Below are 26914 nucleotides of genomic sequence, written 5' to 3'. Positions count from 1 at the left end.
GCAACAAAGCAGAGCAAATAAGTTATGTCTTTGACATCAAATGCTCGACTCAAAGACTTTTTGACATTGTAACCTCAGGGGCCCTAAAAAATACACAAGCCATAAAATATTTTCCTTTTCTTCTTTTCTGAGAAGAGTTCTCAGAGATATAAACACCATTTAATGATTGGATTCTGTTTTTTATGTGCTTCAGTTCATTGTTTTGCATATGTAAAGGAAGCAACTTTTAACCACACACCTGTTCGATTGTTAAAGCCATCTGGACTTGTTTGCATTATTTCTAGTATGTCTCTACAATCAAAACTGTGGCTCATGTATGAAAAATTACACGTTAACAATATGTAAATACATAATATGCATATTTAGCTCATAAGCTCCATGCGCACAGTTTTGTTTTTCAGTCCTGCGTGGCAGAACTCCACTTCACTCTGCAATTATTTGTCAGAAAACAGACAAACAGTGAAAGCGAGGATTTTCTTGTATAAAGATGCCAGCTGACTGAGTAGATCCATCAGAGTTCTGTTCCTGGAAAGCATTGGGGTGACTAAACTACTTTCTCTCAAACCCGTGACATTACCCCTGCAGTCAGAACCCTAATATGGGCAAGAGATGCGAGCTCCTATGCAATGTAGACTTGGTTGGAGCCCTGAGCCTCAAAAAGTGTCAGGTAATGAAAAAAGCTATATGTACTGTAGCTAAAAGCTTAATTAGAGCAGAGAAAATAACATACACCATAGTATCCATGCCTCCCATCTGAAGACATTGCTGATATCCAATAAAGTTGAATTGTATATTTGTGCAAGTTTATCTCTTTTAATATATGGCATTGACTTTGAATTACTCTCCTCAAGTGATAAGTTATTTGAAAATAGCCGCTCTTTCCACTTTAATTCATCTCTCTGCATGAGTGAAACTTCAAACAGTTACTTCAAATAAGTTGCAGACCACCTAATGCTTTTGTTTTTTTGAATCCTACTGACCTTGTGCGGAAGCGGAGAATAATATTTTATAATGAAATTCAGAGGCATATTGAGAGCGGAGAGAGAGTTTATAACTCTCTGTGAGTGATGGAATACTGAGTGAGACCTGCTTTACTCGCATTCAGCAGATGAGAGGAGACTTTGTTTTGTTTTTTTCAGAACCTGTCTCTATTTTTTTTTTTAGCTTTTCATTTTTGAGCACCAATAATCGGCAATAAGCTCTTCTTCTTCAAAAAATAAAAAACAAAAATACAAACAGGAATATAGTACAAATAGTGAACAAAATTGACCTGAAATACCAAACATCATGATTTATTTATTATTATTATTATTTATTAATTTATTCATTCATTTTTCAACTAAATATCAGTTCTTAACGTTCAGAAATCTTCACAATGACCTAACTCCATTTTGGGACAAGATAAAAACCAGTTTAAAATGGTTTTGATTTGTGTGACTTTATAATGTCTATAAATAAATCAGTAAAATGTAAATAAACATCAAAATAAACTAGACCAAATCTATTAAATGATAAAAATTAGATCATATAAAATTACATATAATTTATTATAAGTTCATACAATTTAGCACCACCTTTCACTGACAATTTGTTGAAATAAATAAACAAAATATAAAATAAATAAAATGTTTTTTATGTGTTTGAAGCCCAATGTTGTATCCTATTTGTATGCTGTTTGAGTTTGTGTTGAAGCAAAGCTGAAGATCATATACTGTACATTAAGCTATCAGTAGGGGTTAGGTAATCTGGGCCACTTAAATCCACTTATACTATACACTCTTTAAACTTATTATTAAAGAAAAAAAATTGTTAGTTAATTTTTCTTACAGTAATGTGGGTATCAGGGTTGAATGGTTGGGATTTATGAATGCAGAAAACAGAACAGTTTGTGTAAGACCTGAGAAAATGGAATGAGATTATTTACTTGTCTTCCTGCTGTGCTGTAGGAAAGCTCCAAATAATGTTATTTCTTATTACCAATTCATAGAGGATGCCAAGTATGAGCCTCAATAATTTACAACTAAACAGAATCATGCAAACTACAGTACCAACAAACTTATCCTCCAGCCTAAGGGGGAAAAAGCCACTTAGTTTTACTTTCTAAACTCATAAGAGTTTATATCATCTCGAGGAAGTCACACATTGTAATTTCTCTCGCTTTAATGATCCAGGCAGTGGCTTGTATGACAGCACAGTCCATTCGGTTTTGATGCATATGCTGCAGCCACCCACCGATGCCTGTTTTAGGTTTTAAGGGTTTCATTCATCCTGCTGCCCCATTTAAGCTCAGACCAGGCCTCAGTGCACCTCAAACTCATAATGACATGGTGGCCTGAAATGCTACATGGCAATGGCCTATTAAGAAAAATAATTTCTGCTAACTTAGAAGCATGGGGTGATTAAAATGAACATTTTACTTAAACCAAGAATATCCAGGCTGCAATACGGTTATGTATGCTTTTTGAAATTTGTGTCATATATATATATATATATATATATATATATATATATATATATATATATATATAATAATAAAAAATATAAAAAAAACATGCTTATGTTTAGCAGAATGGCATACTCTACCATGGAACCCACAAGTAAACATCTTTTTCTTCCTCTCTTGTGAGTGTACTTTGCAACTACGGACATAATTATACATTTACGATATGTCACGCCACAATGCCCACTGCCAATATTTTACAACTTACGAGCGAGCATTTCAAGTGTTTTATGCTCCTCTCCAGACTTTGATAGGCCAAAATTACTGTCTTGGTTGGGATTGATCTCCTTTATGAGTTTTCGGAGGCTGAGACCTCAACAACACAACTTGGCCTTGCTGAAAGCACCCACCAGAGTACCATAAGTAGCGATTGCAGCGCATAGCACCAAGACAAAGAGGCTAAAGGCTCTATATTTATGGCTTAGGGTTCCAACAACAGCGAAAGTGAGTGAGGAGTATATTTCAGTGGTTGCTTTGGAACTCTGATGGCAGCAGGAATAGAGGAAACAATATTTTATCACAGACAAGCTCCTGTGACAGTTCATTCTTATTCTAAAAGATTTTAACACTCTTTCATCTGTGCATTATGATGGCGTTCCTGGCTTTGCGTTTCTTGTTTAGCATTTAAAGAAAGATGTTGCATAGGATTCCTTGTCTCTTTCTTTGTAACATGAAAACATTTTTCATTGAGGTTTTTATTATGTTGAACACACCCACAAACCTTTAGCCATTTACAGTGTTTAGACATAGTTTCATCTTTTGATGCAAATTTTGTCTGAAATTGCTTCAAATTTTAGTATAGAATAGGATTTTAGTTAGTAAAATTAAACACAAATTCACAAGTGAAAAATTTTGTGAAAACCTGAGCTCCTGAAATTACATTATACATGATTTAAATAATAATAATTAATATTATTGTTATATTATTATCATCATTACATTTTATTTGAATTTTACTTGTTGCATATTTTATATCTTGGTGTTTTGTTTTGTTTTTCTCATCATATATTTGTTAACCAAATATTTTAATTTAAATAGTGCAGATTAATTGTCATTTCTGATGCTCCATTTTTTTGTTCTTCTTCTTAACTGTTTACAAAAAAACAACATCAAAAAAATTTTTTTGACAAGCAAATCACAGTAGGTGGACATCCAAAACGTCGTTTCTACCGCCGCTCGTACCGCCGCCGCGGCGTCTGCAAAGTGCATTTGCAGCTTTTGACCGTGAGTGGCGCTTTAATCACAGGTTTTCAAACAAGCGCATCAAAGCACATTTTTGCAAATAGACGTCAGCTTTGCCTCACCGAAGTGTTATATTTGATTGCAGTGGGGAAAATGGAAGAAAAAATATTTAAATATTCACAGATGAAAGTTTAGTCCTTATGAAGATATGTGCGTTTCTTAGAACGAATTCAAGCAGGATAAATGTCAAGCCTATGAGGCCTGTGCTTATATTTTCTCTACACCATATTTTAGATTAGACACATTTAAATAGTGTGCAGTAATATTGAATTATGTGTTATATTATTAAAAAGAAAATGTGGTTTACTTTGCATCGGAGCATTAAAATTTATAGCCTATTGTGAGCTAGGCTTGCGTGTTTTATAAATTAATTTTCTTTATTTTAGTAAAACGTAAGGCACTGTATCATTTCGCTCCCATTATTTAGGCCTAATTAAAACAAGAAAACGAATAAATTAAACCTGCACGATTTAACTAAATCATTGCAACTCTAAAGAAATGGATGGATTAATAAAAAACGTCCTCACTTATCAACAAAGTGCACACGATGTAAAAAAAAAAAAAAAAAAAAGAGCTTCATTAATTGACAACTTCAGTGATTTTAAATGGAGTCTTCTTTACTTGCTTTCATATAATTAAGTAAAGTAAAAATAATAAAATAAAATAAATAAATAAATTGCAGCCACATTTTAAATGCAGGTTTGTTATAATATTCCGTAAAAATATCAGTGCAAGATTTGCTCTGCATGATGCTGTGTGCACGCAGCATTTATTCTTATTTGTCTACACATTTTATCTTCATTACAAATCTTGTTTGGTTTTATTTTGGATAATTGCATGTAAAAAAATTATTTACTTTGTGATGCATATGCAAAATGTGAATTATTTATATTCAAGTGTTTGTGCAAAAATTATTAATGCGCATGCATGACAGGGAGGCGCCCTCTCGATCACGTAATTTTTTTCCTAATAATGAAATAACTGAAAATTGTGGCGTCTCATTACATGAGAAATATATCTACAGAAAGCTTGAAAGGTCTTTTAAACGAATCAATTCAAAAACGAAAGCATTATGTAATCTGTGAAGGTTGTAGTCTGTTCTGTTTAAAGGCGCGTCCATGTGGAGAGAGTCAGCACTGTGAATTTTCATCTTGCAGCCGACAAGAAAACATTTGTTTATTAATAAATAATTAATAAATAATTAAAATGTCTCCTTTTTATTTATTAGGCTACTTCTGCCTGTGCTTTGTGACGAAACTTAATGCATGTTCTTGAGCGTGGAATATATTAAGGCTGGATTATAGTTGTAAATTTAATATAAATTTGCGATTAGTTGAATAATGACAAATGAACGACTAGTAACTAGAAAAATCTTACGTGGGAAGCAGACCTATAAAATACCATCTAGACATCTCTGGTTAAAGTTTTTAAAGAAATTTTATACGCGTTTGCATAAATTCTTCCTTCAGAACGGTCCTGTAATGGAGAGATGCCTTAACACTGATTTTTCCTCTGAAACACAAAAAAAACGAAAATTGATAAATAAAATAAAATAAAATAAATCTTTTATGTTTTTGAGAATGATTGGGCTCAAGCCTCCCCCGCAGGTCTGAGACACGCTGCCGAGCAGAGTATGAGCGGTGCGGTGTTATTCTGACTGAAGAGAAGCGGATTTTTTAAAAGTCAGGAGCGTCGTGGTTTTCACTCGCTCCAGCACCGCTCCATCACGATACAATTCAGCCAACAGCCCGTAATATAACTGCATATTTTAGCAAGAATTCACATGATAAACATATTTAGCTATAGCTTGATACACATAATCTCTCCGATCAGAAGACTATAATGACGGCAATAGTCGAGCGGGATGTTACAGGCTAGTTTATCAAGGAATTTGTCTTCCTTTTACTGATTATTTTCGGGTTTTTAAAGCATGATTTAAACAGATACAGCACATTCACACGTAATCGCTGTCGCAATAATGCATTCAAACAAATGTAAATCTTACAGTAGGCTACTTCAATGAGCAGAAATCTGTAACAAATGCATTGATCTGTAGATAAACAGACGAAAATGTAAACTGTTATTTTCATCACAAACAAAATTTGCACAGCAGAAAGCCAGCATTATACCTTTTAATGCTGACATTTTATTAGTTTGGCGTTTGGTACAAAAAGTTTGCACACATAGCCTAATCCCCTTTGAAACTCTCCGTGTTAATTTTATTTATTTATTTATTTTTATTTGCATTTTTTATAAGCTATTATGAACATAACATTTCAAACTTTAGCCACGGAGTGAAGGCGGAGCAGTGTTTCTGGTATGAACGCGTAGCTTAGTGATTATTAAATGCTCGGAGCGCGGAGGGAAATTGTTGCTGCTCCACTCCCGCTCACGTAGGCCTACTGTAACTGCCGAGTGAGAGAGATGTTTCGCCCTATATGAACAAGGCCGTCCGGTGTAACACGGGTTAGACATGTTGCTATATTTACAAATAATTGATACATAAAAATAAAATAAATACATAACCTAAACGCGGCCTAACGAGATGAATATAGACTAAAAACTGATTCAGGCAACACTTGGTCTGTCCTCCCGTCCATGACACTGACTCACTGCGGAGCTGCCAATTTCTTAATCTGAAAAGCCTCTTAACGCGAGTGGATGGCATTGATGGGCTAGTATTAAAAAATAATATAATTTTATATATAGTTTGAACATTTCTTTGTCATTGAATATTGAGTTGTAGGGAGGCAAAAAAAAAAAAAGATCGATCGATTATGTTTTTTTGTGAAAAAAATCCGGGGATTTTTGTTAGGCCATAGGCCTACGGGCCCGACCTAATGCAACAGTTTTTTTTTTTTTTTTTTAAGTTAAGGCAAAATTCCTCTGAAATTAAGTTATAATAAAACTAATAACTTTATTGCCTATACAGTAGTCAACATTTGAAGTGATCAAACCTTTCTTTAAAGTGTCCTAACAACCTTTATTGCACCTTTTGTTCTTGATACCCTCCTAAGACTGTCCACTATGAAAGAGCAATGAGATTCACACCTGAAGCGACCCCCACAAACAGAACCTCACCCCAGCCTCCCTCCAGCGAACTGCACTCGGTCTGTTTTTGGTGTGAGGAACGGGTGTATTGTCATGTTACTAGAAACATGGCACTACACAGCAGCCTTCTCTTTTTAATTCATTATTGTTCCCGGCAGCCCATATCTTATTTGCACTAGACCAAAAAATAACAAATTATCAATTGAAATTAATCTTATTTTTGCCAAAATCATTGTTATTTGTGTACGTAGGCGTTTGCGGAAGGCTTTAAGACCAAGCAGAATCCTCCGTAATCGCTGCTTCACACAGCGCGCGGGTACTCGCGCAAAGTTAATGCTGTTAAATAGAGAGTAAAAAAAAAAAAAAATACAAAGTGTAGGCTATCCTTAAACTTGGAGCTCATTATATTAAGTACAAATCCAAACACCAGAAGCAACCCTACACTCTCATTGTTCTTTCACTGAAAAGTATGCATTTTAATTTATTTATTAACAGGCCTATTGGGTTGGAAATCTGTCGTCTGAGAAACTTTTAAGCAATTGCACCAAAATTGCATCAGATGCCCTTGGCTGTCCGATGTACTCCGTGAACCATCGCTCTAAACTCAGGGCGCAGAGGAATGGATAAAATAATGGCTCAAGAAAAACTAAACCGACCTCAAGTGTGTATCAGTCTCTCCTCTCTTCCTTCTCTGCAAAGTCTTCACTGCTAAAGCATCATATTCCACCGACAAAGATAATTTGACAAACTGTTTTTGTGATACGCTAATCTCAGGACCTCTCAACAACCTTCTCTTCTTTCTTAATCCCCTTCACCTCCTTATAAACTCAATCGACTTCACTTACAGCTGATGACTTTTGCAGTTTTCTCAGGAATAAGACAAGCATATTAAGCTTAGGCGTGACCTAGAAGTACAACACATACTGATGTGGTTGTTAGTGAAGACAATCTCTCACATCCATGAAATCGGTCACTGATTGCCAGGTATGTTCACTACCTCAGACAGACTTGAACGGTGGGTCTAATGTCACTGTCTTCTCACTATTATTCGCACTCTCAGATTACGGGAAACGCAGCTGTTGACCTGATCCAAACATTTCAGTTATCAACTGTCTTGTACAGTCCATCCTACTCCTGACAAGTCCTGCCCCTTACCTGTGGATCAATCTGTGAATACCCTGTCCACTCAAGGAGACCAATTTCAAGCGATTTTAAATCATCTTCACTTGGAGATTAAAAGACGTTCAGGCGGTCACTCACAAAGATAACTCAAGTCCTCTTCTTTCAGGGAAAAAGTGCTCTGGAACATTGTACTGCTTTCTCTTAATCATTTAAGCAGGATCATGTAAGCACACTGCTGAAGTCCACCATCTCTAAAAGGTAGAAGGTACATCTTGATCTTTTTGATCATTCTGAGAAATTTTTATACGCTATTTTACGGTTAACTCCCTTCGTACCTCCATTCAGTGCTTTGCATTAAGACACTGCCTGAGTTTGGGGCTGATAGTTGTTTCTTTGCCAAGATGCACAACAGCTCTCTGTATAATGAATGTGTGTACAAACAAGGTCAGCAACAGCCTTGCCTGACATCGGCGTTCAGCTTCTCTTAAAGTTCCCCACGGCATCTCCTTGTGAACGTCAATGAGGGCTTGCAAAAGTGGCCACTCATACTCAGCCTGCCTGCTTTCGGTTTATGCTGAAGCTGCGCTGGCAAGAACAATCTGCGAGCTTCAATCGTCCTCAGTTTGTGTATTTTTAACGACATTTTGGCGGCTGGACCTGTCTGCCTGCTTTGACACTAGTTACTAAAAGCTAGATGAGTCTCCACTTCCACCCTCAGCAACCCCCCATCTGCCATCTCTGCCCCTTGGCCGATCTCTGGAACCGCTCTCCAGGGCTGCAGAGAGGAAATGGCTTAAATCAAGAAACTCTACCTTTCATGATAGTCCTTCATCTCTTCCTTCGCTCAACTTCTTCTTGCAGGGGTGAAGTTTCTAACTCCTTCCAAACATTCTCACATACAAAACTTGCTGATACTTGTGGGTTCATCATCAAGGGCTCACGTGACCCAATTGCTCCACACCAAGCTTCCTTCAGATTTGCCTAATACACACATTATGGTTCTCCTCCTTCTCCTCCATCTCAGAGACGTCCATTAGATCTGTCATTCAACTTCTTGTCCAGGATCCCGATACCACCCTCACCGCCTCAAGCGGCTTTTTCTATCACTCCTCTCTTCAGGACTATTGCTATGCTGATGATGACTCTCTAAATCAGCACTTTCTATAAAACTACAGACCTATCCTATTATTGCAAAGACATCGAACGAGCTGTTCCAGCTCCTTCACACCAATAGACCCGAACGCATCTGCTTCAGAAAGTAGTTGCGTTCTTCAAGAGCCTGTCCTGTTTCTCATGTTGTGGACTTTCTAGCTGGATGTTAATCCACCACTCCCTGTCCACCTATGGGCATCTCTGGAGCTCAAACCTTACTGAAGGTACTGAAGTGTCTTGCTCGGTGAAGTTCCAGACTACACCCCTACGGAGTTCCCATACTAAATCTGCTCTACCCATCCTACAGTACGTTATCGTTCATTCCATAAGCTTTCCAGACTCCTTCCAGGACAGCCCACACCTTCAGAAACATAGGACTGTTGTGGTTCCGCTGGATCACAAACTCAGTTAGTCCACCATAACTTCACAGACCATAGAGAGTGCTACAACGACCGACCCCGTCCTGCAGATTTGCCGTATACAACATAGGAAGATTAGACCCTTCTGTCAGAGCAAGCCCCCACACTTCTTGTCCAAGCTCTTGTTCTCCGTCCAGACTGGACTATTGTAATGCTCTTCTGGCGGGCCTTCCTGCATGTACTATCAAGCCTCGACAACTGATCCAGAATGCAGCAGCGAGGTTTTGTCTTCAATGAGCCAAAAACAGCTCAGTGACCCCCTCTCCTCATCAGGTTTACACTGGCTACCATAGCCGCTCTCGCATCAAATTCAAGGTACTGATGCTTGCCTACAAAACTACCACTGGCACGGCGCCAACAACCTAAACTCACTAGTTCTAGTCTTATTCGCCTCTCCAAAGTTTGCGCTCCGCAAGTGAACGACGTATGTGGTGCCATCCCAAAGAGTTCAAAATCACTATCACGACCTTTTTCCTGGACTGCGCCCACTGTGGAATGACCTCCCGAATCTCAATTCGAACAGCTGAGTCTTTACTCATTGTTTAAAAAAACATCTAAGACTCATCTTTTTCGCCTGCACTTAACCAACCTAATACTAGTACTTACTTTTCTTTTTCTTGTGTATCATATTCAAAAAAAAAAAAAAAAAAAAAAAAAAAAAAAAAAAAAAAAAAAACCTGGCTACGTGTTCTGTACTAGAACTAACTGAGGACTTGTCATAGCCATTGTAAACCGTTGTTGTTGTCTCTCTCGTTGATCTGATTGTTTCTACTGTTCTCAATTTGTAAGTCGCTTTGGATAAAGGTCTGCTAAATGATGATCTGGTTTCATCTGTTCATTCATTTGGTTCCTTATGTCAACTCCCAATATCCACAACTAGATCTGGTTTCATCTGTTCATTCATTTGGTTTTTGGTCATTCATTTGTGCATTTATTAATTTGTTTGTTTGTATGTTATAATAACTCTGACACAGTGTGATAAGAAGTCTTTCTCATCTTGACTGAATAGCCAGTTTCAGTGATGATACTCTGTGAGTTTTGTAGTTGAGAGTCTATAGTTACATCAGCAGACGTTATTGATTCCTTTTCCTCCAGCTGTGTTTGTAGTTTTCAAAGTCCATACCATGTGGAGATGCAACACAGGATGCAATATAAGAAATAACTTTATGGCACAGTGTAAATGTCAAAGTGTTCTCCTCTTTTACAATGATCCCAAGAAGGGAATTTTGTTGTTCATGGTAAGAGTGAACTCACCATGTACATACAACTAACTTTCTCAACTAGGGAAATTTCTGTACAAATACATTTGAGGATTGGTTTTAGTTGCATAGAAAAATCAATATGAACAAAGAAGGTCAAACAATGTCACTAGTTTAGTTTAGTTATTTGATTAGTAACCTAAATATTTCTTATATTCATTTGATATTTTAAACATCATAACATTTGTTTAAAAAAAGGTTCAAAATTCAAAGCCTTTGTTTACTTTGAGGCTTAAATTTGACTTGAATCCCATATTTTCAACATGGTTTCTGGCTTTTGGACCTCATTTTATAATGAGCATGGATGCCATTATGTTCTTGAACGTGCATAGACAGCAGTAATTTCCCTCTTCTCCTTGTTCCTAGAAATGTGACGTACTAATGTACAAAATGAGAATGTGTTTTGAGGAAAATAACCTCATCATTCCATCTGACATTTTTAGGAAGGGCTAAATAGTCCATAAATTTGAACATGAAGTCATAAATGCCAGAATAAGGCAGAAAAGGGGAGAAAAGTTCAAATTGTAAATGTGCTGTGAATAATGAGATCTCCAGCAGAATGTGGGCAAGTGGGAGATAAAAAGATGGGGAAAAGATAGAAAGAGAGATTTGACTGTAAACAGTGGAAGGCAAAAGAAGGAAGGTAGAGTGAAAAAGAGGGGGTGGGGCGGGTGAGAAAATCTCATAAAAGCGCTGCTGCATATGGCTACATTTTGTGCCAGTATGTGGGAAAGGGATGGCAGGTTATGATCGGGTAGAGAATGAACTGCTATGGTTTTATTGGGTTATATTAGCATACCACAACCCTGATCTCAGCCCCTCTAGGTTATGTTTGAAATATACATGTACATATTAAATGCATTTGTTGTCGCGTAATGAAAGCATATGTGCTGCAGATCTGATTCAGGGAGTGATAAAGCATCTATTCAGATGTAAGAATCATTTGAATACAGTTACTGTAAAATGAAATGTTATTGAGCTCATTCAGTCAAGGATTGCAAGGCTTTCTAACTTTTTGAAGCATTATGAGAGCCACAGAAATATTATCTCTCTGACACGCATGCTGTAGGACGCCGACCCCTGAGCTACAGCGATAGTTGGATGCTTTATCCCATATAGGGGATTTCCTGGAAAGTCATTTGTTTTACTTTTTTGTGTTATTCTTCTGAGTCTCGCTTGTGGACTTTCTGTACAAGGGTGCCCTCCACCATTGAGTATGAATGAAACATAAGTTACATGTGAGAGTTTAGCGCTGTGTGCTTTTTAATTTTGATATTTTGATATCACATCATATCACAACACGATAACGTTATATAAAAAATTTTAAATACCACCATTATCACCAATTCTGGTCAATTGTGACACCTCAATTAAGAGATTAAAATATTAGTCGTTTTGTTCTATTAAGATATTAAAATTTTCATCCAATTCTTCTATTAAGAGATTAAATTATTGGTCCCTACTGTTCCATTAAGAGATTGAAATAGAACAATAGAGACCGATATTAAGATGCATTAATATTAGTCCTATGCTTCTACAGTATTAAGAGATTAAAATATTAGTCCTACTCTCCTATTAAGAGATTAAAATCAGTCCTATTGTTCTATTAAGAGTTTAAATATTAGTCGCTATTGTTCTATTAAACAGGACTGTCAAGATATACGATTTTTTTAAAAAATAATAAACATTGCCAAAAAGAAAAAATAAAACAAAAAAAAAAAAAAAAAACAAAAAATAAAAATAAATAAGAAATCACAATTATATATAAATACATATATAGTAAGAATATGAGTAAGAATAAGACGTTGACACTGAGAGTTTAGGGCTGTGTGACATTAATTTTGAAATCTCATGGTTATTGCCAATATGGGTATATCACAATATACCTGTATTGATGATATCTAGATATTTGAAAAAAATAAAATTATTATATCGTAATCATGTTAATTAGGGGTATTGTGATATACCCATATTGGCAATAACCATGAGATTTCAAAATTAATGTCACACAGCCCTAAACCCTCAGAAACAAAAGTCAGAATTGCTAGATATAAACTGAAGATAAAAAGTCACAATTAACTACTTTTTTTTTTTTAGTTTTTTTATTCCATGACAATATATCTATATATATATGTGTGTGTTTACTGAATAACTAAAAAAAAAGCATATGCAATATATTTGTTTACTGAATAACTAAAAAAAAAGCATATGCAATATATTTATGTACATTTTTAAATGAATCTGTGCAGTGGAAATGCTTTCATTATATAGGTTCAGCATGCACTTATCATTGTTAGTTTTATAAAGCAATCATCACATTAGTAAACAACATGATTATGCACTTCCAGACCTCCCTGATAATTGTAATACAATTATGTCGTGACACTGGTCACTGTAGGCTTTTCTTCTGCTGGGTCAAACAGAGACACTTGCTTAGACAAAATGACAGGGGAAGAGAAGAAGAAAGAGGGAGTCTGAGCTAAAACTGAGCTTAACTGACAGTCTGAGCCAATGCTAATGTTATCTCTGTAATTTTAGTCTTGTGTGAGGGAGCCTCTGGGCTCAGCGCTCACGGGATCACTGCACATTGTAATGCCCTTTGACACCAATAGAGCTCTTTCTCCATGGCTTTACAATGGGGGATTGGTACTCATCTCCTCAGTGCTACACAAGTGTCTTCATTTCTCTCTGTTTTTGAGTGATGTTAATGTCTTTTTAAGTGGTCCAAAAACATTTCTAGATAACTCGTATTTGATCATTTCATTGGAAGGTATTGGGAAATTCATGAGTAGTATGAGTTTTTCTATAATTAAACTGTCTGTGCTGAAGACAAATTAGCTTGTCATTATTTCAAATAGTGATCAATTGCAGTGCACACTTATTGTCAAAGTTTTAATAAAACCTCACTTTAAGTTGCTGCTATATAGTTAGGTGACATGTACTTATGTTGTGATTAACATTATTGCCTCTGCTGAATTTTTCCTACAACACCCCCATTGAGTCGCTCAATAATTCATGTATTCATATCATAAACCATGTTCTCTCATCTCTTAGATTTGAGCTCATTACAGCTCAATATTGTTCATTCATCTTCTCCAAGGTTTCACAGTAATAATAACCATAGTAACTTTTCTCACTCTTCTTCTGTTTTTCAGATGAGTTCAATGCCTTTCTCAAGAAATTGCCAACAGATCATTTTTTAAACACCTCTGCCATCTTAAAGTTCTGGACGTCTGATCTGGTCCTGCAGAGACGTTATGGTCTGCTGGAGGCAAGCACTAAAGTGGTGCTGGGAAAAGCCATCAAGATAGTGCGCAAACTCTTCGCTCTCAGCAACCGCCCTACAAAACAAAAAAACATCATCCCTACAAAAAAAAATAACAACACAATAATCATTTTTTTTCACTTTCGTTGCAAAACACATAAGGTAGCATGTACAATGTGAGTTTTATAAAGTTTTGATTAAATGGTTAGTTCATCCGAAAACTTCTTCATTTACTCACTCTCATGCTATTTCTGTCCATACAAGGATAGTTTATGGGGTACAGCATTTCGGACCCCATTAACTTTCTTTTTCCAGACAAAAACAGTTCTTCAGAATATCTTGATTTGTATTCCATGCTAAATTTAAATGACGACGAGTTTATTTTTGGATGAACTATTCCTTTAATCTATTGATGAGAAATATTTTAAACGAATACTTTAGCCTTTATACTTTAGCCTTTATATATCTTTGTGGATCTGTGTCTATAAGGCTGTTGGTTAGTTCTCTCTCAATATATAACAAACTGTATGGTTTATTTAGAGCATAGTTTAGAGGCAATAAAGATAACATGGTGCAGGTGTTGTTCTTACAGGACAAGTGTTTGGTTTTTGAATTTGAAAACAAAAAGTTGGCAGATATCTGAAAAGAGAGATGAGAAATGAGGCTGGAGGATATTAAACATATTTAATTTATTGAGAATTATTGATTTAGGTCCCATTTCCACTGCATGTCTTGGTGACTAATTCCAATTTGTTGACCATTTCCAACTTTTTTTGACAACCAGTTTACATCTTCTTTTAAAATTTGTCGTCATCGCTTTTTCAATGACTTACAACTAGCATTGACAGGGAAATATCCAATGTGTCCACTAACATGGCAGACACAAATGCAGGAAATCCTTTTTTTTTTTTTTTTTTTTTTTTTTTTTCTGCTTACCTGTTCGTGGGTCATATGCAACCTGTGCCACATGGGCGGAAAAAATAGGAATTGGGTCACTTGAACCATGTAATATAAATCTGCCCTTATACTTGTGGTGCCCTTATAGAGTGAAAGTTTCTGAAGAGTGGTCAGTGTGTGCACACTATAAACAAGAGCTCCAAGTGAGTGACAGATTGTAGTTAGCATCCTTCAGCTAGAAGGCTTTCACTAGTCAAAAGTCTGTTTCATTAAAAATTCTTAAATAATGTCAATATACTGAAAATAAAGATTAAAAAACAGGATGACTTTTCTTTGATGAAAACAACTCATGCAATCATAGTTCAAGTCATAAATGTTAATTTCATTACAAACAGCCAGCTATTTAAGCAAGATTTTCTCTAAAGAAAGTTTATAAACTTCATCACTAACATCTGGCCAAGTTTAAGATCTTCTGAACTAAAATGGAGATAATAAGTTATTACAGAAATGCAATTATCCTTGTTTTATCTGTGTTGTTTAAATGGTAATAAAGCAAAAGTCTTTTAACATACAACTTATTTCAGAGGAGTTTCTCAGCAAAATAGATGTATTACATAAGAGACAACCAGTACTTAATTATAGAACCAAGCAGAAACAAGATGCATCTCTCTGAGTCAACATTAATGTGTGAGAACTGCTTAGTGGTTTATTTAACTGCCTGAATCGCATCTTGACATCAAATGCTCTCCTGAACAAGAATTACATGTTACATTAGTGGATTTATAAGGTTATTAATAAACTCAAGAGTCCAGGACAAAAGGATGCTTGATTAAATGAAATCCCACAGGGAGGCAGCCAACAGAAAGGGCATGTGATGTAAGACATTTTATTTAGGTATGCATGGCATTAAGTATGCGTCAACAGTTGTGAAGTGAGTAGGAAGATAATGGAGAGCCCATGGAGTTGGAGCATTTATTTAAGTGACTTGTCTCTCGCTGAATAGGATGAAAGAGAATAAAAAGAATGCACCGTCTCCTCACACGCATCCACAAAGGCTTTTAAGACTCACTTCCTCTGCTGGTTAAGAACAATTTGCATGTCAAAGAACGGGCCATCAGCACTCGATTAATATTCGTATCAATCAGCAAGAGGAATTGAATGCCTCATTTACCACAAAGAAAATAAGGCTGATGTCATGTCTTGACTGAACAATTTTAACATGTTAGTGAACTATTTTTCATGTCAACGAAGCCCAGATTTATTTCGATTTCATCTTCATTTAGTAAAGCCAAGCCTGTCATTTTTTCAGGAACTAATCTTGTCTGTAATTATCATTTCTTCCTTGCAGGACTCTTGGTTTTTGGCTCAACAAAGCTCAATCTCTGTTGTACTGCAGCGAACATGGTGTGTACGGCACCTTCTCCGAAGAAATGCATGGCTGCATCTGTGCCGCTGAGCAACGTACTGTCTGCCAGGGCAACGTGCCATGTAAGGTGGGTGAGGGGACCCTCTGCTCATCCTGTGCCCCAGACAACATCACCCGCTGTGGCACATGCCTCCCAGGCAGCATCCTCCATATGGGATTCTGTCGCCCCAACATTGCCAACTCTTTGGACCACTACGTCAACTTTGACTTTGACATGCCAGACGCAGAAATGCGTCACCTCCTCCAAAGGCTCGACAGCCGCATGGAGGTCCACGCCATCTACATCAGCAACGATGTGCGTCTGGGAAGCTGGTTTAACCCGGCGTGGAGAAAGCGCATGCTGCTCACCCTCAAGAGCAACAAGAACAAGTCCAACCTTATCCACATGCTGATGGGGATCTCTTTCCAGATCTGTTCCACCAAGAACAGCACGCTGGAACCCGTGCCTGCAATCTATGTCAACCCTTTTGGGGGCAGCCACTCCGAGAGCTGGTTTATGCCCATCAACCAGCAAGACTTCCCAGACTGGGAAAGAACTAAATTGGATGCCTCGCTCCAGTGCTATAACTGGACCCTAGCTCTTGGTAGCAAGTGGAAGTCCTTCTTCGAAACCGTGCACATTTACCTGCGCAGCCGCATAATTACAGATGATCCCACCGTCAATGAGACACTTTTTTATGAGCCACTGGACCTGGATGACCATTCAGCCAACCTGGGCTACATGAAAATCAACAGCCTGAAGGTCTTTGGCTACAGCATGCACTTTGATCCAGAGGGGATCAAGGACCTGATCCTGCAGTTGGACTACCCGTACACGCAAGGCTCGCAGGATGCAGCCTTCCTGATGCTTCTGGAGATGAGGGATCGCATTAACAGGCTCTCTCCGCCTGGAGCCCAGCCGCTGGACCTCTTCTCCTGCCTGCTGAGGCACAGGCTCAAGCTTTCGTCCAGCGAGGTAGCCCGAATACGAGAGGCGCTCCAGAGTTTCAACGCCAAGCTCCCCAACTCCACTGAGCCAGAACTCAGCCAGCTGTGCAGCTAGCTCAAATGAGCCTCTGTGGCTCATTTTTGCTTGCCTGTGAGAATGTATTTGTAAATGTGATCAGAGAGAAAGGGAAAAGAAATATATCGTCAGTGTGTGTGTAAATGTTTGTGAATGAGATTGTCTTTGAATCCTCTTCCTTTGGGCAGCAATTGTAAGAAGCAGAATTTTTTGATTGTGACTGATACAGGAGCGTACCTTAGAAGCTGTAAGTTGCCAGAATATTCCCTTGCTGGGAAAACCTTGTTGGAGCTAGCCTACAGTCAAACTACTTATTGTCTTTAAGTAAGGATTCCTTTTGAGATGAAGGGGATTTCAAAGTGGACTTGCCTCAACATGATTCATGAAAAGGACCATTTTAAGTGAGAATATATATCTACAATTTCTTAGCACTTATGTGCTAGTGTTGTAGTTTTTCTTGGTGATGTCACTGTTCAGGATGAATCCAGAGAATCGATAAGAAGAAGTCTATAAAGTGTTGGAGCACAGTGGTCCAATGGTTATAACAGTCAGCAAAGATTCAAATTTCTGCTTTTCTATTTTATCTGGAGTCGCATCCTGTATTGTGAGATCTGTATATATGTATTTGATGTGGGACTGAATTGCCAGAATGTTGGATAGAAATTCCTTTGTATTCAGAGATATGGCTAAACCAAAAGGTAATAATGAAAGCAAACTGTATGGCGAAGTTTCTTTATATATATATATATATATATATATATATATAGATATATATATATATATATATATATATATATATATATATATATATATATATATATATATATATATATATATATATATATATATATATATATATATATATATATATATATATATATATAAACTTTTTTGTTTTTGTTTTTTTTGAGAAGGCAACCAAAAGGTTACAGTACATACTTACAATATTGTTTTGAACAGGTTTGTGAGCCACTTTGTAAATACTGCTCATCTCATTCAAGATGTGAAAAGCTTCACATTGCTTCTTGGATATATACTGATAAACACCCATATTTGTACTTTTTTGAAAGTGCAAAGACCAAACAAAAAAAAACAAACAAAAAAATACACTTCAACACAAAAAAGTTGCCTTATGAAGTGAATTCCTGTCTCTGTTCTGATATCAAAGCACACTTGGCTATATGACTCTCTATTTAAAAAAAAAAAAAAAAAAGAAAAGAAAAACTTTTTTCTCTTTCTTTTCTCATTTTTTTCCCTCTTTTTCCTGCATATTAAATTTTGATTTCAATTACAGTGACCTCTAATCTGCAAATGTCAATTCTTAATTGAAGCATTATATGAGGAGTGCATTATATGTTATCTATGTGCAAATACAGAGTAACATTTACATCACCTGGTTCAATAGCTTTGTTTTCCACAACATTTCCATGCTTTTCTATTAGACATAAGATGATGTGATATGGCATAACTGTAATACATGAATTCATTTAGTATCTCTACATCTTGAGGCAATTATTTTTACTCAGCATTTAATAACCGTACATGTACTGCTTAAGTGTTCTTGATTAAGTTTCTTGGGTTGTAGCATTTGTCAACACAAACAGCCACAGAATTACAGCCTTTGACAACACAGAGCATTTCTTACTGCTTTTTATATAAAACTGGAATGTGTGGAAACGTCTGTGAAAATTGCATATATGCATCAACATAAAAAATGATCAGTTCCCTGTCAAGAAAAGATGGATCGCTTAATATATGGGGAGCAACTTTTACAGCGCAACATAAAAAACAAAACTAGAATAAAGAGTGCAATTTATGCTGTTGTCATGGAGAGCTGTAGGACCTTCACATTGTCTGACACGATATATCTGTGACTCAACTGTGAAGGGGGAAAACATTCTCGCTAAATTCAGAAGATGGAAACCACAGGGAGTCTGTAAATAAGAGTTGCTTACCTTAATGTATAAGACAGGAATCCGTTTTCGCCCTTCAACAAATTGTCAAGACAGTGAAGGGCGTCTAATCAATCACAACATCCCTATGTAAACTGGCATAGCCTTGCTCTTGAGGAACACAGTCTGAATATTTCTGTATTTTATGATTTATAATGACTAAACTGCCTGTTACAATGTATTTTTTGGTAACACTTTATAATAACTTTCATAAATTAAGTTATAAATAATATATATATATATATATATACACACTGTATACTGCCGTTCGAAGGTTTGGGATTGGTACGATTTTTTAAACGTTTCTGAAAGAAGTCTCTTAGTCTCTAATGCTTTATCTTTTATTTTTTTAATATATTTAATATATTTTAAAATGTAATTTATTCCAGTGATGGCAAAGATGGATATTCAGCAGCCATTTCTTCAGTCTTCAGTGTCACATGATCTTTCAGATATAATTCAAATATGCTGATTTGTTTGTTTTAATTATTGTTATAATCAACATTGTAAACAGTTGTGCTGCTTCATACTTTTTTTTCCCCCAGGATTCAACAGCATTTAATATGCCCTTGCTAAAAAAAAAGTATTAATTTACTGATAAATATTTTAAATAAATTAAACTCTTACTGACCCCAAACCTCTGAACTAACAGCATATATATACAATTCTGAATATTACATTCATATATATAATGTAATCTATATTAACATGTGATCTTTTAAGAATTGTATAGGCATAATGTATTGTTTAAAAATGTATGATATAAAAAGATATGAAAGTTATTAAATAGGGTCACCTATATATCTCATGTACATATGAGATATGACTCTTGCATCCATATCTCAGTTTTTAGTTTGTTTTTTATCCTCCAATCTAATATATTTCTGATTAAAATCACTCCAGTTATCGTGGTCTCATTATTGTTTATGTGCACAGTTGACTGAGAAAGCTATTACATTTTCCTGTGCAAAAGCATGAGATGAAAATTGATTATTTAACAAGGCACTGACCATCTACTCAATTTCTGCTGTACGTGTTGTTATACACTCATGTCAAAGTGAACATATTTATATGCCAAATCCAGCCATCTTTGGGATTCCTGATATTACAATTTAATCTTTCCTTTCTTAGCAGATTTCATGCTATCATTCACCTTATATGTAACACCGTACTCTGTATTTCATTTGAAGCTTTTACCTTCAACACAGGCCAGACAGCTCTCAGATTATTTACTGTAACAGATACAAGCACCAAGGGTTTTATTCTGATTTTGCCTCTCAGATACACAAGATGATGCTTTTCTAGAAACATGTCAAATGTGACCTACTTTCAGGCTTTTTCTTCATGCAGTTTCAGTGATTTAAAAATAAAATGTGAGGTTTTTCAGATTCGAGAAATGCAACTGTAAAGCAGTCCTCATTAGCATTCTTTGAAAAAAATTAATCCTCTAATGTGCACAGAAATGCTGCAGCAAGGGGGCAAAAAAATATGTGTAGTGAAATCATTGCATTAATTAATTTCAGCCTGTAGTTATTTACTGAGCATGCTCTGAAACAAAATGGCATGTTGTCAAGCGAATCTAGCTCTTGGAGTCTGAAGTATCCGTTGGCATCACTCGTCAATTTACACACGTCAGGACTCTAAGAAAACCTCAGAAATGCTATTTCAGAACATTTCATCGCTGTTCTTAATTCCAGTTGCAATCAACTTTTCCCATCCCGTCTTTAAACTTAATTTCTGTGCTGCAGATAGCCAGACACACATAACTGTATATCCGTATGAATACAGCATTCCAGACAGCTTTACCATGCTGTAAACATTTCAAGACTGAAACTGTATCTCTGCAATTCCATAAACAGCTTGTGTATCCACCGATGTTTTGAATAATATTCAAATAACATTTAATCTCAGAGGGGTCAGTCCAGGGCCCTGCCTTCAGTTTCCATGCAGCGCCATAATGTGACATTTTAATTTTTTTAACGTCCAGAACCAAAGTGCTGAATGTAAATAGTTTGACTGCATCCATTTCTATGAGAGACAATATAGCTCAGTTACGAGCGTGAGGTGCCAGCTTGAAATATTGCAGCAGGGATTCTGCATGTAGCATTTGATTCTGTACAGAGTCAGATATGGGCGGTGTGGTCATGAAATGAAACATTATCTTTATACTCTTAAGATCACTTTTCTCTCTCAATGTTTTAAAAAGATGTAAATGTTCTTATATGAATTAATAAAAGGATGAAACAATCCTTTCCCTCCATGGAGTCTAAATAAATGCTTTACTGGATAATTGCCATCTCCTTTCTACCATGAACTCTTTCTACCATGAACTCTTGTTTTCAAATGCGATAGAGCATTAGCCTTTTAGGGCCACTCATTGGACATTTAATTTCCGAATTATTGCGATATGTACAACAGACAACAAAATAAAACATTACCAGATTCACACTGATCTGTTTCAGATACAGTACATCTGAACTCACTTTTGTCACCACTCACTGAAAATTTCCTTTTGAAAGTGTTATGAAAGGGGTATAAAACAATGAAATATCATTCTGTTACAATGTCACACCAGGCATGTTTTTCAATGAGCCTGGGTTGATATTACAACTGCATCAGGAAGCAGAAACCCCAGTGCTGATCCTCAATATCAATGATAATTCTCTTTCGGGTTTTAGGACTACAAACTGAAAAGGTTCACTAAATGTAGGGGGACAGAACTGCTGTTGCTGCATGTTTACAAGAAAGGCCATTCTGACCTCAGTGACTCTTTCCTACCTACTCCATATGTCCCCGCTGGAACAGAAATCCTGTGAGGAAATAGGAAGATAAGCGAGCCAGGGAGTTCAAAATATAATCAGACTTCAACACACCACACCGCAGAGCAAATAAATTCTTCCTGATTTTCCTCCAGTGTGTGTTTGAGGATTCAAAAGCAGATAAATAGACACCACAAACAGGTTTAGCACAACTGAATACCAGAAGAAAGTTAACAAGACAGGTTTCCATGGGCATTGAGGGTGGATACACCGGCCTAGTTTATTTGTTCCATCTAAAACGGGGTTTTAAAGAAATGAAAAGGTCGACGCTGGTAGAGGAACAGAAGGAATTGGCACGCCAGCTTCCTCAGCTTCAGCAGAGATGTGTGAATCGATAAGATGGTTGGGGGTTGACAGAATGACAGCCACTGGGAGCCCTGAAGGACATCCCGTTAGGGAGAAGAGAAGAGGAAGGGTAAAAGAGAATCTGACAGGCCACTTTAATGAATAGTAATTATTTTTCAAAGGAAACAGCTCTGTGGGTTGTAACGGTGAAATCCTTTTCTCACTCAAGGAATGAAGAATCATGACACAGAGGATGAAAGTCCAGAACAATGAATCGTTTTGAAGAAAATCTCTTTTAATGTGACCGAAACTCTAAAATATCAGAATTTTCTAAATGATTTTGTCATTAACTGTGTCTTTATACATTAAAGAGGTGATTAAAGGAAGACAGAACTTTTCATTTCTCAGTGAACTGTCCAGTTAATGAGCTAAGCTGTCCTGGTATTATAATTAAGGTTCTCCTACTTGTCTTTGTCTCCTCTTACTTGATAACAAAAGTTATGCAAGATCTACTAGTAGACAACTCTCAGAACAGTCTAATGTAATCCTAAGGCCAGCCAAAAGTACAAGAACTGTGGACCCCCTCCCAAATATAATGAAATAAAGGGTCTTTCTTGCAAGAGTCTTTCTTGATCTTCTTCTCTGTGCTCCAGGCTATGTGCAGCTGAGAAAGTCAGTGAGTAACTCCTTAATGGCTCTGGCTCATTTGAAGCTGTGCAGAAAAACAGCGAAAGAAGCATTGGTGGAAACTCTCATGTGTCTGGCCTTGAAATATATTGTCTTTCATGAATCCAAGTGTTTAATGATGGAATAAAAAAACAACTGAATAATTGCATTTTCTGGTGTGCTGGATGTCATATTGTTTATTAATTTTGTATTTGGAATTCAGGGTGTAAAGGCAGTGTACTTTAAATATAATATTTCTCCCAGCATGGGGAAGAGAGGTTTTCAAGTGTAATTCAACTGTAATAAATAAATTAAAAACAAAAAAGTACATTATGTGTGTGGAAACGCTACTTGGATATTTTGGTGTAAATGTAACAACTGCTGGGCAACTGCTGTTGTATCAAATTGTGCTTTATAAATAAATTAAAGAAGAACTATCAAAACAACATACAAAGTCTGCATAATGTTGCTCCCAAAGAAATTTCTCTAATGGTACTCTAACCTAAAATGTGACCCATAATCCCTAATACATGTTTCATGGTACTGTACTGGTTACCGATATATTTGATTGATTGATATTGGATATTTTATAGTGTACGCTCTAATTTGAAACATTTTTCCTAATACATTCAGATTGCCATTATCTTAGATCATCAATTATTAGAAGATCAAATAATAAAAAAATATATATTTTTATACTATACATTATAAAGTTTAAAGTATAGGTTCATATGTATACATTCATAGACATTCATTCATGTATTTATTCACATGCATCAGAATTATTGATTTGTTTCATTTTTTAGTAGATTTAGACAAAACAGCACAGAATTTTAATATTAGCCAATTATGAATAATGTGAAAAAAAAAATGGCAACAGACAGAATTTTAATATGGGTTCAGACAGTCTTATGCACCTGTGTTAATTTCATTAACGAAGACAACAATGAAAAATATACGTTAACAAACATTTTTTTCTGTGACTAAAACCAGACGTTGACCAGCTAAAACTAATATCTGATGACGCAATTATGACAAAATTTATGCCGTGTCTTCGTTAACTAGATGAGACGGGACTACAATGTTATTTGAGGACTACCGGACATTCAAAATACATCATGTAGGCTATTGTCCTTCAAAATGTGCATCCCTGTTATTGGATTGCAATCGGATAAGGGGCGTTTGCATATCTAGGCAGTATAGCAGCTGCAGTGGATGGATAGGCTACCAAAACACGAACTAGTGGTCTGAAACAATGGCCTCAGCACCCAAAGGGTGATAAGTTGACCAGACGTCCCGTTTTTCCTGGGAGACACAATTCGTTGTCGATTAACTTAAAGTTAGTGAAGGCAGGATAGGCGGAATCGTGACAGAAGTGCTCTCTTGCGCACGTTCCACTTCTTCAGTTCTCATATACAGCGCGCGATCAGTTCTCAGTGCTCAAATACACACAAAGCAGTCCAAATGTTTATTGTGTAGAATATCTCACGTAAATACAGTCGGTTATGGATTAAGTGAATGTAAACAGGGGGGTAAAAACTGAACGTGTGTCAATATTACGTGCATGCCTTCCATCATAAAGGGCCAGCATTCCTATTTAAGTGTCATTAATGTTAACCAACAAAATATGTCAAATAAATGTATGCATGTTAAGTAAACCTACTGTATCTGATAAATGAGTTTATTTTGTATCTCTATCATATTTGTCTTATTGTGCTTCATTTTATAAGTCGCTCCATTTTCACTATGTTAAAGGGATAGTTCACCCAAAAAATGTAATTGTCATAATTTATTCAAGTTTTTCCAAATTCAATCCTTGATTCAAATTTCTCATAAGCTTAATTGATTTGGTCTAAAGACAGAAGAATAAATGATTGTTTTAGTTTGAAGACTAGCTACATACAAAATAGCTACCAAAATAAATTTTGGTAACTGCAGTTTGGCTAAAACTAATGACTAAAAGTAGTGACTAAAAGTTGACCAAAAATGCAATGACTTTCCGTCTACTAAAACTAGATTAAAACTATGAAAGCCTCAAATGACTAAAATGTGACTAAGACTATTAAGCATTTTCATCTCAAGATAAAGACTAAGACTAAATCTAAAATGCCTGCCAAAATTAACACTGTTGCGCACTTTGTTGGTCATATCAAAATATAAAAGTAACTGATCAGTAGTAAACACTAATGATACAAAAGTACTACTTATAATAACATAACAGTAAGAATGTGCCTAACAGTAACATGCAATAAGAATGTTGTGTATGTTTATGTAGGATTCTAGATTTGCATTCAGACCAAATGAAGTAAAGTCTAATCCTTTTAATTAAGTGGCCAGCTGAAATTAAGACATTATGCAGCATATAATAGCAGGCAGCATATAATGAGGAAACATCCAGAAGCAGGGAAATAAAGGACATGAGCAGCAGTGTGTGAAAACAAGTTCGGCTTTTGTTAGTAAGCTTCATACATGCCTGGACAGACAGCATGTGCTGGAGAGAAGCGCTTGCCGTCAAGGGTAGGGTTGTCTGTCCCAGAATGAAGCGTCTCTGAAGATGTCCAAAGACTGTCTCTCCCTCCGGAGTTGACATGAGAGGCTTCCTCTAATCCAGACTGTCAGAAGGAGAAGCAAGGACAACCAAAATGAGCAGCAGGCAACCGATCCATATCACTACTGTCAAAATCCCTAGAGAGGAAGAGGAACAGAAACGAGTGGATCAAGTTAAGCAGAATGTAAATTCAGATGATGAGGCAGCATGTGTGTGCTGTTATGTGTGATCTTGTGTGTGTAATTCAGGATATGCTGGGAAATGAGAATTGCACAAGTACACATGGGACATAACTAGTTATTGAACTGAACAATGTAGGTGGTGGTCAATATATATAGGAAATTTATATATATATATATATATATATATATATATATATATATAACATATATATATATACACATGTGAGCCGACACACACACACACACACAGCACAGACTGTCTCCTAACAGTGAGAGAGCCATCAGTTTATGTGAGCCGCTGGTATGCTAGAATAATTCATATATTGAATAATTGTGATATCTCGTAGAAATTCGCACTGCACCATAGATGACTGTCATTACCATCAGCGTTTCTCATTTCTCACACTTACATACTTATAAAATATAACCTTCACACAGTTTTGACAAGTTGGTAGGCATGTGTCTGGTTTCCACAATAATCTACAATGCAGCACTGCCACCGTAAAAACAACTTTAGCCTACTCTGATCAGATCACGACACAAGAACTTCTACACAGAGTGACAGAGTTTCCCCAGCAAGATCAACAGTATTCACTCTGTTAGATGATTTCTCCAATAAAGCAGTGCAAAAAAAGCAAGTCACACATATCAAAACTTCTGAAGTTCTTAGGTTTCTACTCCGAGCTTAGGAAATGGATCAAAGATCACTTTGTGTTATTTTTCTGAAGCTTATGTTTTACTTTTATGTGGGCCCATTTAGCCCTTCAGTATTACAACTCAAACATCTTAAAATTAATAAAAGAAAAAAAAAAAGAAAGAAAGGATAATTGAGTTATAAAATATTCTGTTTTCAAAAAATGTGATGATTATTTAGGTGGATCATTTACTGTCTGAGAAACAGGCACCAAACCCTTCTATTGGTAAACTAATAGGCTTTTCTAAACTTGGAAACCTGGCAAGTGCACAAAGTTAGAAGTATTGGAATGTTTGTTTTATTTAGTGGCAACCTGTTTTCAGATGTTCCAACAAAACTTTGAAAAACTAGGGACAACCATTTTACAGGACATTTTACAGGAGAAGCTTTGAGTGCATAAACACTGGCCAAACTGCAGAAAGCCACGGAGTA

General features: G+C 36.3%; 1 protein-coding gene across 1 annotated transcript in view; it reads left to right on the top strand.

Moving 5' to 3' along the window:
• The window catches only part of LOC109078527 (BMP/retinoic acid-inducible neural-specific protein 3-like), an 89420-nt gene extending 71331 nt beyond the window's left edge, over positions 1 to 18089 (top strand). The window contains exons 7-8 of the mRNA XM_042775890.1: positions 13901 to 14101; positions 16234 to 18089. Coding sequence (XP_042631824.1) covers positions 13901 to 14101; positions 16234 to 17375 — 1343 coding nt within the window. The 3' untranslated portion in view covers positions 17376 to 18089. The remainder of the gene's footprint in view (positions 1 to 13900; positions 14102 to 16233) is intronic.
• The last annotated feature ends 8825 nt before the right edge of the window (positions 18090 to 26914 follow it).

This window comes from Cyprinus carpio, chromosome A2 (assembly GCF_018340385.1).
Source record: "Cyprinus carpio isolate SPL01 chromosome A2, ASM1834038v1, whole genome shotgun sequence".
Lineage (NCBI taxonomy): Eukaryota > Metazoa > Chordata > Actinopteri > Cypriniformes > Cyprinidae > Cyprinus > Cyprinus carpio.
The sequence above is the reverse complement of the archived record's forward strand: the minus strand, read 5'-3'. Positions and strand labels throughout refer to the sequence as shown.